Genomic DNA, 16,930 nt, shown 5'->3' with positions numbered 1-16,930 from the left:
TCTTTCTCTACCAGCTAATTAAGAGTAGTTACTGGTGTGCACCTGCAAATTAAATCATATGCTGTATATTTTAGGCTGTGTGAGTGAGAGAGAATGAGGCAGAATGGCAGCATTTATTATATTTGAGTGATTTTTTTTCCTTTCAGATGAGTCTTTGCAAGAATTCTCCTCATTCCTGAAAAACCTTGAAGACCAAAGAGAGCTGATGGTGAGACCAACCAGTCAGAACCTGCTTTTTAATCCAGGGGAAATACCTGTGTGTGTGTGTGCGTCTGCGCCTGTGTGTGTGTCTGTGTCCCAGTGATGTATCGCATTTAAATTGTTTAACAGTGTGAATGCTTGCACCATGTTTATTTCCATTGAGCTTACACCCATTACTGCCCATGTTTGGTCTCTATTAACATTTGACTCTGTCATCTACCAGAGAACCAGACAGGCACTCATAATTTATTTTTCTGTAATGTGCCGCACATGTACACACCATCCAGTGAGCAGGGCAAACCTCAGTGTTTCAACACCTTTTTTTTATTTGTGCCTGTTTAAGGGTCACTGTCGCATCACCTGCCTGGGAGTGGCTGCAGAGAGGACAGTAGTTCATAACTGCATAATCACAACTAAGCTTTAAAGACTTGAGATGGATTGCGTTACTGGCAGCAAAGTCCACAACAATACAGCTCATTATGACATATCACCATATTACTGCATCAGACAGCAGTGTTAAAGCTGCTGATTTATAAACCGCAAAAATCACACACCCAATATGTGTCAGAGCTCCACATTTCAAGAGTTCTTCTCATTTAAACAGTAGTTAAGAGGTTGCCACTGATGGTGCCTTGGACAGGGTGCACAGTTTACAGTGTTTGGGACTTTGTATAAACAGCCTTCCTCTTATAATGTCTGTGTGTAGTGTCTGAGGTTAGGGAGTGAACCCATCATCAGTAGCTGACTGTGATGAATATTGCAGTGCCAGGCTCAGACCATAATGTTAACCCACGCACTCAGCACAGTGCGATGACATCACAGTGCAAAGTAAGGAAAGCAGGGCGAGCATGCATGCACAGACATGTCCTGCAGTTAGCTCTGCAGAAACACAGAGAAAAAATACTGACACTTTATCAATAGAAGACAAAGTTGGTGAATAAAGGTGCTCAGAATTTACAGTTTGGTCTCATTTACAGAGTCATAGTTTAGTGTGTTTTCTGTAGACAGCAGCCACTTCTTATGTAACTCTGAAAATTGTTGTTTTGCCAGATGAAATATCCATCAGCTTTGTCATGAGCAATAATGAAGGCATGTATTTTCTGTCTAGATGAGAAACATCACAGAAACTTTAATGAAACCTTTGGAGAAGTTCAGGAAAGAACAGCTCGGTGCAGTAAGGGTAATGTATGATGGTTCATTGCCTCTTGCCTAAATATTGATCCGTTTAGTGGGTCTGTCTGTATGCTTGGTGCATCTTAATGTTTAAGTCTTCTATAATTGTCCAAATCTTCCAATAGCATATTTATTGCACTACACACACAACTTTGTCCCTCATAAATCATCTTTTTCTTACATTTTTCCAATGTTCCCTTTTTAAGGCGCAAAGAAAGAAGTATGAGAAAGAGACAGAGAAGTACTACAGCTCTTTGGAAAAGCTTCTTAATATGTCAGCAAAGAAGAAAGAGCCACAGCTACAAGAGGTATTTATCCTTGTCTGAACTCTGTGAGAGATGTAACATGTAATGCTGAATAGTGGTTCATTATGAGAAAAAAACAGATATAAACAGTTGTTCCCTGTTTTGGTTTTCAATGCCATGAGTAAGAGCCTGGCCTCCAAGCCTGGTGGACTGTTTGAGTTTCCACTGACATGCCTTGCAGCAGTTTTCCTGGCTTGTATAAAAAGGAAATGTGTGCTCTTTTGTGCTGCGCTCTGGGGTCCTCAACCTCAGCTGCAGTTTGTAGAGCAATCTGTACTGCACTGCCATATGATGACAACATTTCGATTGTGGAGTATTGAGAACCCTGTTATGACACCATGTTCTGTCCTCTTGTGTCTGCTTCTTGATGACACCTTGTAAGGCGTACCCGTATGTTTTATACACCAACCAGAGAGGACACTTGAAACTGTTGACGTTATGAATACAGGCTGTTCTGTTCTCTGTGACTCTTTATGGCACAAGGATCTGGTACCAACAGAAATTTATGTCACACTTGAATAAATAGACCCAGTGATTTGTTCACAGCTGCAAGAGTTCAAACTTTATCAACACGCCACAGAGTCAACTAATTAATTGGACACTAAAAATACATCTATTATAGAAGCCAGTGTGTAAACTTAGACCGTAGTTTTTTTGAAGTGATAAGAGAGTAAGTTAGTAATGTTTATTTATGAGTATTTTATGATAATATTGAGACCTACTCAAAAGTATATCACTTCATATATATACTTCAGTTGTGTCAGCTTCCAGTTTCAGATTGCTTTATTGTTATTCTTGTATGTAATGTAGTTATTGTATTTTAAAGCATTGTCTTTGATTTTGCAGCTCACAGACCCTTTTTGTGTGTGAGTTTCCCTCCATAGTCCAAAGAGGGACAAGAAGATTAACTTGGCAGCTGTAGTAGCTGTAGCTGTAATTTAATGTCATATGTTAGTGAGTGTGATTCTGTACAAATAGTACTGTTTAGTAGTTCAGCTTATACTTCACTACAGTTCTGCAGGTTGCTTGCACTCAGGTGGATATTAGAAATTAACGATAGATGATGTATTGTAATTCTTTTCAATCTTTTTTACTTTAAACAAATGCACTTTAGCCTTCTGAGCCTTCACCTTAACTTTACTATAAGATACTGTAGTATGCCGAAGAGCATACTGCAACTCAAAGAGATGTGATTGAACATCTTTGCTTCTTGCTTCAATGCTTTTGTTTGTGACTGTAATTATGGTTATGTGTGTGTGTTTTCCACCTCTTCAGGCAGACATCCAGGTAGAAACCATGAGGAACCACTTTCAGGAGGAGTCATTGGACTATGTGTGCAAACTGCAGGAGATCCAAGAGAGAAAGAAGTTTGAGTGTGTGGAACCAGTGAGTGGAATAAAAAAGCACTGCTGTGACTTCTTTCACAGTAAAGGAGAGTTTTAAGTATTAGTCTAAAATGGCATCATTATGCTCATGAGTTTTGATCTTGGTCGTTTTTTCACTCATGATGTTTTGCTGTAAGACTTGAGGAATAATCAAAACTCACAGTCAAAAAGAATGATCACAAAGCCCAGCAGTTATTCCTGAAATAACTGCAGGCATTATCCTGAAATTCCTCAATAAAAGCAAGAGCAAAATGTGTCTGTTCAGATAACTAAACAGTTTCTGTTTCACATGCTTGTTGATTTCTTTCTGTGGTATAATTTTTATTTGTTTTTTTGCTTTTTTTAGATGCTGGCCTTCTTTCAGACAGTCTTCACCTTTTATCACCAAGGCTTTGAGCTCGCCAAGGACTTTGATCATTATAAAAGAGCACTTCAGATCAATATACAGAATGTAAGAAATATATTTGTTTTATCATAATATTTTACATGTTTGAGGAGTCAGAGCCATTTTTGACCACTAAATGGTAAAAGGCCCCTAAAATATCATTTGCTTCACAGGCTCTACCTGACTGTGATGTTTCAGGTCTTCAGCTACTTTTTGTTTTTCTTCCACCCTCCAATGCCAAGTTTCATTGTTACTTTCTGATTATTACCTAACTGATTCAAAGGGGGTTTTAGGGAATCCCATAAGATTTGTTAGCACTGGCCCCTCATTAGGAAGGTCATTTCTGCTGTGTATCAGGAAGTGACTGTGTGTTTGTCTTCCTCTGCCTCCCAGACAAGGAGCCGATTCGAGGGCACACGGTCAGAAGTGTATGAGCTGATGAAGAGGATCAGAGAAGCACCCCAAGAATACAGGCAGACCAGCCCTATAAGCTGTGAAGGCTACCTCTATGTACAGGAAAAACGTGAGGTTCCTAAATAGTTTGAATGTGTCCAAATTAGAACTTTTGTGTTAAATCAGAGCAGACTTATTTTTTTGTTTTCCCTATATCTGTGTGTTATTCCAGGGCCACCTCCCTTTGGTTCGAGTTGGGTCAAACGCTACAGCACTTTTGTCAAAGAGCAGAAGATCCTTCACATGGTGACTTTTGACCACAGATCTGGTGGAAAGATTGTGAGTAATTGCAACTCATGCAACATACCATTTTCACTTTTTCAATCAACATACAACTGAAAGCAGTCACATTGTCTTTTAGGGTGAGACAGAGTCCGTCACGCTCAAATCCTGTCTCCGCAAAACAACAGACATGTTGGACAGGAGGTTCTGCTTAGACCTCGACATCACAGATCGGTACATCATCACCCCACTCTTTTTGTCAAACACACTGATAAAATTGCCCAAGTATGCATTCACTTGTTTATAGCTACCAAAAAAGCCCCCGAATTAACTACTTAGCTTAGCTCCACACACTTGCTGCTTCCTGTTCTGTGTTTTCCTGGTCCGTATTTTGGATTGCTGAGGGCAGGGCAACAGAACTTGTCTTGGGGAACTGCCCTCACACACAGCTAGGGATACACACACCCTGCTGTGCCCTTCCTTAAAAGATATCTCATTTTGTCAGCCCTGCCCTTTCCTGTAGTATTAATAGAAGAGCAATACCCCAGATTTAGTATGGAAATGTGAGTGCACACATCCACTCTGACTATGATGAGTAATTTGATATCCATCTGGCCCTACATGATGGTAGGTGTCACAAACCAGCTGATGTGACTAATAGGGCTCATGTCTGTAGTTAAAGCAAAACCAAGTGCCTGTGCCCATGGCAGAGGGTATTTTGTGTGTAAAAGAATACTAAGCACATTTGATAGGTTATATTGATGGCAGAATTCCTTACTGTCTTGCTCTACTGTATTTCTGAGGCTTTGTCTCATGTTGATGTGGTGTGGCTCTCTTTAAGCCCAGGGACAATGCTTACAGTACAGGCTCTGTCAGAAGATGACCACAAGTTTTGGATGCAGGCCATGGGTGGGAAGGAACCTGTGAGTCAGCCTTTACTCTGTTTTCATGTACCACTAACACATCTTTTGTCTTTTTACTTTAACAGCTGATAGTAATATTTTAAATGTTTTTAAATGTTAGTGTGTGTTAAAAGTATATTTGTTAACCTTTTAAATACGTCTTAAATATGTTTTATTTTCACTTTTATCAACAGATTGGACAATACCTTGGGAGAACTTTATCTAAAGAAAGAGGAAGTAAGTATAGTTACACCAGAGCTTGTGTCTAAATAAATAAACTTACACTCAATAATCAAGTTTACCTTTCTCACTTATAGTTGATGCTCAACTGGATGATGTGGGTTTAAGTTTTGTGAAGAATTCCATCAGTGCAATAGAAACAAGAGGTGAGCTTTAATAATGTAAATATGCAACTGTTTTTTTAAATCACATGATTATATATTAGGATAATTTCAACATCAGTGATGATAGATACTAACAGGTAACACAAGTGCAGTGTCTTTATCTGTACACAAGGGGGCATACTTTCCCTAATATTAATACAAACGCTGACTAGAAGGAACTGTTGGCAGCGTGTACTGTAGCACTGAAGTTCTCAATAATTTGTTTCAGTACTCACATGCTTATCTGACCTATTTTTAATGAACAAATCAGTTGGAGCCTACCCCTTGTTTGGTGTATATTGCTTTATTAAAAGCAGAATTTGATTTAAATTGCAGTGACATTCATGCTCCATACACCATATTCCTATTGTATCTTTACTTAGTACTTTACTTAGTACTTGTATCTTTACTTAGAAACGTTTTATTCAATGAAGTTGTAATAATATTTTTCCTTATTAGGTATTAATGACCAAGGCCTGTACAGGGTTGTGGGTGTAAGCTCCAAGGTACAGAAGCACCTCTCATTAATGATTGGTAAGTTGAGGTGCCATCTCCCTCCCCCTTTTAAATTTCTGTACATGTTTTTTTGGGGGGCATTTTTAGAGTTGAATAGAGTAGGTTTTTTAATCTTTATGTGTCTTTATGTTACTCTCTTAATATTAAAAAGTAACTCACAGTCAGCCCCTGCCTCCTACTGGTGTCTCTGAAGTGCCATTGTGTATCTTATTTTCATTCAGTTTTATTTCCCACCAAACAGCATACATAGTTTGGCCCACTCATGATTTGCACTTAACACACCACTAAGGCAGCCTGTCGCATGCTCGTGACTGGTCTAGTCTGTTAGTTGCTTTTCTCCGTTTCCTTTACGCCCCTCCCTTGTCTTGGATCCCTTTCACTCAGGCCCTTTTCTATAGAGCATGTCCTCTGTCCTTTCCACTGCTCTCTGTCTGCTCTCTGGTTTCCTGCTGTCTCCAGCTCTCTTTCAGCTCTGTGTTCAGAATGACAACAAACTCAGCCTCAGCCTGTCTCAGCTTCCCCAATAAAAACCAGCCTCCCAACCTGCGGACTCATTCTGTAGGCTCCATTAACACTCTGCTGCAGAACTTTTAAGAGGTTTTAAAAGCAAGAGTATGTTATGAAAAACTTCACCAATCTTGACATTCCACATTTTCTTGTGAATTATTTTGATCTCATGTACACTTGAATGATTGGAAATGAGTCAATGTATTATGAAGAGGATAATTTTATTAAAATGTACCCTAAAATAACTCACTGCACAGTATGGCAATGGTTATATTACTAAACATTCACAAACATTTCATGCACACAATAGTCAACAGTGAGTGGGTGATACAAGCTTTAAACCCCTGAAGACTTTTAGATCCTCCCACTCCACCTCCTTTTCATCTCTCACCCACCAACGTGGATCTGGTCCAGTCTGAGAGGACAGAATGATAGAAAGCTCTCCCATCATATTACAGTATAAACAAAGAGAGCGGCACCTATTGAATGACAGGCAACAATATAACAGGAAGAAGACTGTAAAAGTGAGCTCCATTCTGTCTCTGACCTGTCTGTGGTACATGCAGAAAGGCTGTGTGTGTGTATCAGAGTGTGGCCATATTAGTTGCTGAATAGAGGTTTTCATTCTATAGATATAATTGCAGAGTGGGGCAAATTTGAGGATTGCTTTGAGCTGTTTTCGTAGAAGAACTTAATACATTTAACATTTTTGTGATTGAAGGCAGATATGACCATGTATTTATTAAACATTGAGACTAAACCAAGTGCTTAAAATATGTATGCTATGTCTATTTAATAAAAGAGGTAAGTTAATAACAATATCATTTAAATGGACTCTCAACCTGTCCACATATAAGGAAATTCAGCAAGTCAGGTCACGGTACCTTACAGGGTAAATCCAAGGGTTAAGGCACGCTCAGTACAAGTTTACACAGCTATCTATTGAAGACAATGAGAAGATGCAGTGGAAGGATACAGACACCACCCAATCTAATTCTTTTGGATTTAACTCTATAAAGCTGTTTATGCATGTGACAAGCTGTCTTGAGAAAGTATACAGACATGTTCACAATGTAATTAAACTGTCCATTTGGTTGTGGTTCAAACACACAAGCTATGCTTACTCTGTCTTTCTTACACGTTTCATTCAAATTCAGATCTCCACACCTTTTATAATTGCATCGTGGAGAGCTTTTCTGCATCTACAGGTGTCTTGTTTTGACCAGTTTAACCCAGGACCAAAATGGCCTCAAAGGGCCTAGATTCCATCAGTCTCACATACAGCGACATCCAGTAAAAAACACTCCATAAACGCATTTGCTTTAAGAAGTGACTATTGGATAGGTCATTTATTGGCTAACATAGTCCAAGAATCACACAGCCCTCCTGGCTGCAGTGCATAAATGAAATGAGAAAAATAAATTCCCCTGTTACAGACCACCTACCACCCATAAAGTCTCTTTGGTGACTTAGGCCATGCGTGGTACATGTGTCTGACTCAAATGCTTCACTGACACTTTGCACTTCCCCATCCTCTGTAATTCATCAGAGGTTACTTAAGGTGTGACTAAAGCCCCCTGAATTTTCAGCACAACACACCCCTGGAGTCCCTGTGGAGTCAGTGAAGTAGTAAGGGATTAATTAAACTTGTAATGAGTGTAGAGCCAGCAGCTCTCTACAGGAGCTGCAACTTCCTTCCACATCCACTGGGCCTAGACAAGACCCCTGAGGCTAGTAGCAATGCTTTTATCCTTATATGGCTAATTGCAAGTTACATATTTATATTATATATTAGGACTTTCCTGGCTGTCCACAAACTGCATTTAAGGAGATTAGTTGAGTAATTACTCAGTAAATGAATTTTTGTAGTGATGATGTGTTGCATGATTGTGATTCAGATGAGAAGAGCAACGAAGTTGATCTGTCTACCGGTGAAGACTGGGACATTAAGACCATAACAAGTGCACTGAAACTCTATTTGAGGTAAGCAACAGTTTGTGGCAGACACAGACATGCATGTGTCCTGTTTTGGTCATGTTTAATTGTTAATATAATTGTTACCTTGCTGTGTAGTGATTGTTAACCCATCTTGTTAACACTCTAACTGTCAACCTCTTTGAGCTACAGAGGCAACTGTGTGAAATTTCTGGTGTTTTTTATGTCTTTAGTCTGCAAGACTTAGAGATTAAAAATGAAGAAAACCTTAGAATGAAAGAAGTCAACCTGCTTAACTCGCTTTTCATCTATGCTTGAGGCTCCCAGCTACAGTAGCTGGTACCAGCATTAGATAAAAGTTGCATTATGGGTAAGGTAGGCACCATGTTATAACAGAAGAATGAGGCGTAGCTTAAAAAAGACATCTGGTTGTATAATCCATTTTTAACTGCCCATTTGAGTCAGTACTATAGAACTGCAGAGAGATGACATACAAGCTTAGTACATAATTGATCAATTTTGATTCTTTTTGTAAATCACCTGACTGTATTATTTAAAGCTGTCGTGTATCCAAGCAAATCCACATCTGCACTTAGACAAACCTGGGGGTTAATGGATTTTTTATACATCTCTTTTGATGAATGAGATCTTCTCCATTCGCTTAAATTTGAAGCATTTCGTCCATTGTCGGCGTTGTCAGGCCTTTTATAAAATGCCTACAGATTTAATTATGCAAAGTGCCTTTGTATAATTAACTCTTTGCAAACTCACATTGCTTAAGATACGCATGTTCCACACTCACCAATTCCTTCCAGGTTGGCAGAGAGTGTGGGTGAAGTTCAGAGATTAAAAATGTAGTTTGGCTGCAAGAAGCTGAAGCAGTTTCATTTACATGCCAATTTGTTTTTGAGTAAATGTGTAGTTACAAGAAATTGAGTTGGATGTGCTTATTTAATGGAAAGAAAAGTTGTATTTAAAGTTTGAAATTTGCCAGCAAGATTTTACAAGCAGTGTTTTCTGTTTTATTTTAAAGTACCGTATCTGCTGTCTTCTTGCAGTCACATTATCATCTATCAGATCTGATAGACAGCAATTTAGTTAGCTTAAATGTCATATTAATAATAACATTGAAGTGTTACCACGAAATCTTATGGTAGTATAGTTTGTATAGTGTGTCCATATTGCAGTTTCTATAGAACAGCATGGTAGTTACACTACTCTCCAATAGCACATACTCTGATTATGTTGTGAATGCTGGGCTGTGACTGGCTGGGTTTATGCATCGACCACTTCCAGGAAGCAGTTTGATGTGCTGAGCTTTGGACCAAGGGAAAATATTCTCCGTTTTAACTCCCCAAATAAGTCTCTCTGCTCTATTTAGCTGGCCAATGCTTACAACAAATTTCTAAACATTGTTTAAGCTAATGTAGCATAACTGTATTAAACCGAGCTGAGTGTTGTTCTGTTTTGTTTTTCACTTGTCTGACCTGCTGGAATAAAGTAGGGTCAATCTCCTCAGTTTCCTCTGAGGCTAAGTACCTTTGGCCACTTGCCAGCTGCAGTGTGAAAGTACCTTCAGATGAACTTGGTTATCTCAACGCGTACACCATCTAATTCCATCCCCCGGCCTGGCCACATTAATCATTGCTGTGTGCAGACCCTATAAAACAGTGTGCCAGCTATTTCTGTCCCCCCTTTTTCACTTCAGCTTCACCATCCTCTCCCCCCAAACCCTTCTCTCTCTCTCTCTCTCTCTCTCTCTCTCTCTCTCTCTCTCTCTCTTTGAAGGAGCCTTCCTGAGCCGTTGATGACCTATGGACTTTACAAAGAGTTCATCAGCCCTGCAAGTAGGTTCTTGCACCTTTTACACCAACACATCATCTGAATATACAACCATAAGCAGTGCCTATACATATGCTGTTTGTCTGGAATCAACCTCCTTAAGCATTCCTTAAGCAATCTTTGAAAAACTAAAGATCTTTGAAGGGAAAGTGTGTAATTGTGGTCAACCTTCGTGTAAAGTGTGTCTGAAAGCTACCGTGTGGTGGTGTGTGTCTTGAATTCTAATTAGCTGCTTTATGTCTTCTCACTCAGTTTCAGAAATCTGCTCCTCTCAGCCTTTCATAGATTTGTAGTTGATTTGACTTTACTTAAGAGCTTTTTAGCAATTTTTTGACATTCATATTTACACAAGAGCACAGGTGTATGAGCTCTATTGTCATATACTTTCTACCTGTTAACGATGCTGGTAAATATGTAGTCAAATTAGTCATTAAAGATTTAAGATCGGTACAATATACTGACCGTAAACAGTAAAAAAGGCAACTTTTTCCTGCCCACATAACATAATTTCTGTATGAAATGTTTTTTTAAAGCAAGCCAAACTTGAATCTTATTACAACAAGTGCTATAATTGGATCAGGTTGACATTTTTATCAGGCACTCGCAATGCCCTCATAACGAGGGGGAAAAAATGGATTAGCAATGAATATTTTTTGATGGATGACAGCATCCATAAGAAGCTATTTTTCCATGTTTAAATCCTTGTCGTTCCCATAGTAATGATATTTTGTGTGTCACTGTCTGTGTGTGTGTTGGTGTGTGGGCGGTCAGATGCCCATGTGTGAGGAAATGTTTAAGAGATGATCTTGGGGGTTTTAACACAACCCTTTTATACGGTAGCGACAGTAATGTAAAGCTATCTCCTCCACCAGCATATTGGTCCCTGCTGCCAAATTCTGGGAGGCTTCACACCATATACCACCATCACACCTCTTCTTCATGTTTTTGAAGTTGAATATATCTCCCTCCAGTGCTTAATCCCTAACACTTAAGGGAGATACCTGATTATTGTGCCCTTAAATGTCCTTTAACCTTTAAGCTAATTTCTTACATTTCCTAAATTATCTATGAATGGTCTTTAGGGGCTCAATAAAAGGTTCGTTCTACACCTGAATAACTTATTTGTTGTGTTGTTACCTCAGTGTGTACTGCGAATAACAGTGCACTATGCGCAGTGTTTCATCATCTAAATGTTTTCTAAATTTACTGTATTGAATCTGAGCAGTGTTGGCTTTCATCCACCCAAGGAGCACAGAGGAATCCTTGTAGTTTAATGTGTGTGCATGGTTGTATCTGTATTTGAACAGAGGGCGATAGTCCCGAGTCTCGCATCCAAGCCGTCCACTGCCTGGTCCACAAACTTCCAGAGAGGAATCGACAAGTCCTCGGGCTGCTCATGAAGCATCTGGCCAAGTGAGTGTTCATAGTTTCTTGGTCATAGTTCACCCAATCTCCACCCCCTCTCTCTCTCAGTTCTCTCTTTCTGCTCTTTCTGTCTGTCTCCTTATTCTCACTCCACATGCTTTCTCTCTCTCTCCCTCACTCCCACTCTCTTCACTCCCCCTTCCCTGCTGTCACTCCATCTCTTCTCTGTCTTCTCACTGACTGCTGGGTAAGAAAATTGATGCTGCTATCATATTAACATTCTTTTCTTTGGTCATTTTGGTGTATATTTAAAGTTGTTGGAAGGAGGACTGAGTTGTCAAGCATACATTACCTGTTCATCATGCTGATTTGCAGCCCACAGGTTGAAGTAAAATTAAATATACCCCCCCCCCCCAAATTAAGTCCGCTCTTCAAATTTCTGTATATACCCCTAAATGGACCTCTATTGTGCATCACCCCCTTTGTGAGATTAGATAGGAAGAAAGATTTGAGAAATAACATTAGCTAACATTACAAGGTTTTACCTCAGCAAGCTTTTTATAAACTAAATATGAGCAAATTGAAGATAAGTAAATAATCCCTCTTCCCTGAGGCAGTGAAAGTCTGGTGGATCTTATTTCATAGAAACCCACTGCAGAATCAGGCTCTGGTAAAAAGGCAGCGCTATTGAAATTGAATTTGGATTATCCAGCGTGAAATTCTCCAGACTGGAGAGACTCGAATATTTTTCTGAAGTTGGCGTGTGTGCATGTCCTGCAGGGGAAGGGAGCAAAGCCAGAATTTCACACTCCTATCTGAAATGGTTTCAGAGATGTTATAAATGTGAGTTGTCACCAATGTTTTTGTCTTCAAAGGCATCCTTTGAAGCTATTTAAACTGTCTCTCTGCAGCTGTGCTGCATATCATCATATTTTGAGTGTGAAATCTCTTCACCTGTCTGTATAACTTTTTCTTCAATAAAGGTTTTCTCCATTTTTTTTGACCACCTATGATAAAGTTTAATCTACCGAAGATGTTCCAGTTTTAAAATGGCTGTAGGAGACAACAAGTAAAACACTGATTCTTTCTTGTTTTAAATCATCTGGTGATATCAATGTTTCAGCCCTGTAAATGTGATCAAATAGTTACCACTTAGTTACCACTTAGAAGCAATTTATGTGTGAAGCTGTGTGTAATCATATGAAAAAAAACAAGTAAGAAAAATATATACAGAAAAAACAATAAAGAGAAGTTTCAAAGATTGTATTATCACATGTGGTAGTGTTTGAGCCTTGACTTGAATTTGATTGTGTTTCTAAGGCAAACATTTTCTATTGTCTATTCATTTTCTTGTTTGTGCTTCTATGTACAATAGCTCTCTTTCTTTCCTTATATTTTAAGTCTGTATAGTTAAGTTAGTTGTAAAATGTCCTTAATATGTGCTGTTACTTCCCTCAGTGTGGCAGCCCACAGCAAACAGAATCTGATGACCGTGGCTAACCTGGGTGTGGTGTTTGGCCCTACATTAATGAGGCCACAGGAAGAGACTGTGGCTGCCATCATGGATCTTAAGTTTCAAAACATTGTGGTGGAAATCCTCATTGAACACCATGAAAAGGTAAGGATTACTGTAGGATTTAGCACATATGTAGAGAAGTATCAATTGTGCTTTTTAAAAGTAAGATTTGAAAGTATCTATAGATAACAAACTTAAGAAATTCAATTGACTTGATCAACTGTCTGTGGAAACAGTGGGGAATCTTTCAGCTGTACGGATGGTCCCCCTAAAATGTTGTTTTTGATTTGCTGGCTCATTGCACTGTGTGTGATTCATTCTGTCAACATTTTGTGTATAATTATGTTTCACTTTCCATCCCCATTTATATATACTAAATGCTTGGCACAAGAGCAGGGTAAAATGAGAGCTCCAATTGAAATCTGAGGTAGCATGACTTCAGTAAGCTGTACACAGCAGCTTTTGTGTTTATCTACCTGGGTGGTGCATAATTACTGAAGGATAATAAGTGTGTAAGCCAAACAAAATATGTTTGTAAGGCCAGCTCCCTTACCACAAAGCATTTTATACTGTTGTTTAGAAGTTTTGCATTTTGCCCCTAAATTATCATTTGGCAGTTTCTGTTGGCAGAGCAGTGCACATACTGTACTAACCTTACACCAGAATTTTATTTGGCTAAGAGTCTCAGTCTTGTGTTGGTAGACTCTTTGTTAACCCACTGAACCCCAAAACGTGCCAGCAGGTTTGAAACGCATGCAGCAAAGTGCAGCCTTTGCACAACCTAGATTCATCCCAACAAGGAAACCATGATTGATTGACTAATGCGGTCTATCATTACCAGGAAAACGTGATATCAGTTCAATATTTTCAGTCCTTAAAATTGACTGCGGCGTACATATCTACTGCCTGCATGTCGTTTGGCTAACTGGGAGTGGGACTTTGTTACCATGGTAGCAGAAGGGAATGTTTTTCTATGTAAAAAGTGTTTAAAGTTATAAATCTTTACCTAAACCTAGCCCGGTTTTTTTAATGCTTAACGTGCTTGATGTGATTGGAATTACTTGTGGGCAGGAAAATACATACTGATTCTAGCTCATTTGTATTCTTGACAGCAACAATCAAAGATATTTAACTTCCCTCTGTCTTTTCTTTTTGGTTTTATTTATGACTTTGCAACTGTATTATACCGCACAAAACACAGGTGTCAAAAATTCCCATCCAACTGGTTGCCATACTAAAAGCAATGTTTTGCATGTGATTGCACAGTATAATAAGCAGAAATTCAACATCACCTTTACCCAGTTGTTAAGGCACAAAGAAGACAGCAGTTTCATTTACAGAAATGTTGAATCATGCCAATAGGGGGAGCCCTAAGTACTTATTTAGGGTTTAAATACACGGTATCCCCCTTAATTATCAGTATTTTGGTTATTCTGTAACTGATTGTATATATTTTATTATATTTAGAAAGTCTTTTGCCTGCCTGAATACATTTATTTTAGTTATGACTTGTTTCATAACCTGCAGTTCACGGGATCATGTAATCTCCCCAGAATGTCATTAATCGGTGTCAATCCTCAAAGGGGGATAATTCTCCATGCCAAAAGAGAAAAAGGTTTGAGATTAGTTTTCTAATCTGTTTGGAGCAGTACTGCACTCTGCATAGAATCAGATGAAACCAGGGGCGTTGAGTGTTTTTTTTTTTCTCTCTTCCAGCTTCATTAAATTGAGGATCATGTGTTTGAATAATATCTCCACCCGAGCTCACAAATCTAAAATGGGGTGTGAGAAAACAGAGGCTGGATGAAATCAACAGGGTATACAAATGTGCTAAAACAACACCGGCAACCCAGTATATACTGCTAGACTACCCAGAGGTATCCACACCGGCCAGGTGATAAAGGATGTAGTGTTAGAATGCAGCAAGAGCATTTTGGAAAGTACAGCATGTTAGAGCAGGGGAAAAGTTGAGCAGACAGACAGACAGGCATTAACTTCCCTCACAGCTGAGTCCCACTCCAGACTGTTGATACCCCCAGATACCAACAGTAGACTCTGTTTTATATTCACCTCCATCTGCAGAGAGAGGCGAGAGGGGGGAGAGAGGCAGCAGAAACTCTCAGCCATATCAGATTTCTCACTTTTTCTATCTGCCTTTCTCCTACAAACTTTCTCTCTCATGCCCCCTCCTCTGTGTCTGCCTCTCCCGTTCGCACTCAGTCTCACTTTCCCTGCCACTTTCTCTCTCTCTCTCTCTCTCTCTCTCTCTCTCCCTCTCCCTCCCTCCCTTCTCTCCTCTCCTCTCCCTTCCCCACCTCCCTCCTCTCCTCGTCTGTGATCCTTTCTGAGGCTCTGCTGAGACTTCTTCTGCAGCCCTATTCTCTTTTAACTCCACATCTGAAGTTTATATGTAAACACAGGCCGGTGTAAACAGGCTGCGCCAGTTGGCCGGCCTTCCTCAAGTCCAAGCCCTGTTTATTTTCACTCTTTCAGAGATTGGGTCAATTTCTCTAAGGAGAAATGTCACCTTAACGTAGATTCTGGATGGTATGTGATTACATGTGGAGCTTCTGGTTTTTTAGTACAAACAAAATCTTTATACACTTGTTAGGGTCAAATCAATAAGCTGCTCAACTTTCACTACTACCAGTAAGTTTTAAAACCTGAGAGGTCAGTATAGGACATAGTGCTACTCAGCAGCCTTGGAGTATCTGCACTGTGCATGTTTTAATATAGACCTGCCCTTATATATATATGTGTGTGTGTGTGTGTGTGTGTGTGTGTTCAGATCTTTACAGATGCTCCTGAGTCATGCCCTCTTTCACCTGCTGCCCAAATAATATCCGCTCCCACAAGGCAGTCTAAGAAACTCAGTCGACAAAACCGGCCTTTGGCTGTGTATAATCCACAAGCTCTTGACATTCAGAATGGTAAGTGATGTATAACTTCACACCTGTGTATTTTTACATTTTCTGGTATGACAGGAGAGGAGTTAATAAGATGTTTATGCTGTAGAGTAGTTTTAATATGAAAACCACCATAGTCATCCAGGTAGCAGCTCACTCACATCTCTGTTAATTCGTTCCCAAAATGCAACAAACAGCTAATGAGCAATATAATCTATGTCATATAATTAATATAATAAGTACAATTTCAAACCAAGTGCATTTTAGGATAAGGCAGAAATTCCCAATTTATTTCAGCTTATTTTATCATCTTCCCATTTCTTTCATTTAGTTTCACCATCATCAGTTATTCATACCACATCAATCAATCCAGTGTAATTTTCAGTCAATATACTATGTCCTGTGTTTTTACACAACCAAAGAAAATTCTCAATTTAAGCATTACATTTGCTAGTCTGCTCCAAAAAACCTGTGTCACTGTCATCCACTCTAGTTAGGAACATAATAGCTAGCTGGCTAGCTGCCTTTAACTACTGTGGTCCGGAGAAAGCTAAACCTATATAGAAGCAGTGCATCTGTATATTAAAATAGAAATGTATTAAACTATAAGGTGAATATTGATACCACATACACACTGGCTGGAAGAATATTAGGCTGATGGGATGAGGATAATTTAAAGGCAGTGATTTGATACTTATTTGCGTACATAAATTGCTAATTTTAGATCAAAAATCAATCAGAAATACTTTATTAATCTGAGGGGGAAAATGCTTGACTACTTCAAAATGCAACTTTTTTTGCAAATGCAATTTTTCCAGTTTATTATATTTTCGACTTTTTGTGTGGCTTAACTGCACAGGACTATTTCATTTGATAACTGTCAGACGTATAGGCATTATTGCAGCACTGCTTTATTGGACTGTTACTTTTAGTA

The 16,930-nt window shown here is 39.1% G+C and overlaps 1 protein-coding gene across 2 annotated transcripts in view; it reads left to right on the top strand.

Annotated features, from left to right (window-relative positions):
• arhgap10 (Rho GTPase activating protein 10) overlaps positions 1–16,930 on the top strand; it is a 37,617-nt gene that overhangs the window by 9,800 nt on the left and 10,887 nt on the right. For both annotated transcript variants that reach the window (XM_028401650.1, XM_028401660.1), the window contains exons 3-19: positions 147–208; positions 1,310–1,381; positions 1,581–1,682; positions 2,955–3,065; positions 3,411–3,515; positions 3,843–3,972; positions 4,075–4,181; positions 4,264–4,358; positions 4,966–5,047; positions 5,221–5,263; positions 5,344–5,412; positions 5,869–5,943; positions 8,331–8,415; positions 10,156–10,214; positions 11,517–11,622; positions 13,033–13,192; positions 15,879–16,020. In XM_028401650.1, coding sequence (XP_028257451.1) covers positions 147–208; positions 1,310–1,381; positions 1,581–1,682; positions 2,955–3,065; positions 3,411–3,515; positions 3,843–3,972; positions 4,075–4,181; positions 4,264–4,358; positions 4,966–5,047; positions 5,221–5,263; positions 5,344–5,412; positions 5,869–5,943; positions 8,331–8,415; positions 10,156–10,214; positions 11,517–11,622; positions 13,033–13,192; positions 15,879–16,020 — 1,605 coding nt within the window. The remainder of the gene's footprint in view (positions 1–146; positions 209–1,309; positions 1,382–1,580; positions 1,683–2,954; positions 3,066–3,410; positions 3,516–3,842; positions 3,973–4,074; positions 4,182–4,263; positions 4,359–4,965; positions 5,048–5,220; positions 5,264–5,343; positions 5,413–5,868; positions 5,944–8,330; positions 8,416–10,155; positions 10,215–11,516; positions 11,623–13,032; positions 13,193–15,878; positions 16,021–16,930) is intronic.

The sequence above is a fragment of the Parambassis ranga genome, chromosome 1 (assembly GCF_900634625.1).
Source record: "Parambassis ranga chromosome 1, fParRan2.1, whole genome shotgun sequence".
NCBI lineage: Eukaryota > Metazoa > Chordata > Actinopteri > Ambassidae > Parambassis > Parambassis ranga.
The sequence above is the reverse complement of the archived record's forward strand: the minus strand, read 5'-3'. Positions and strand labels throughout refer to the sequence as shown.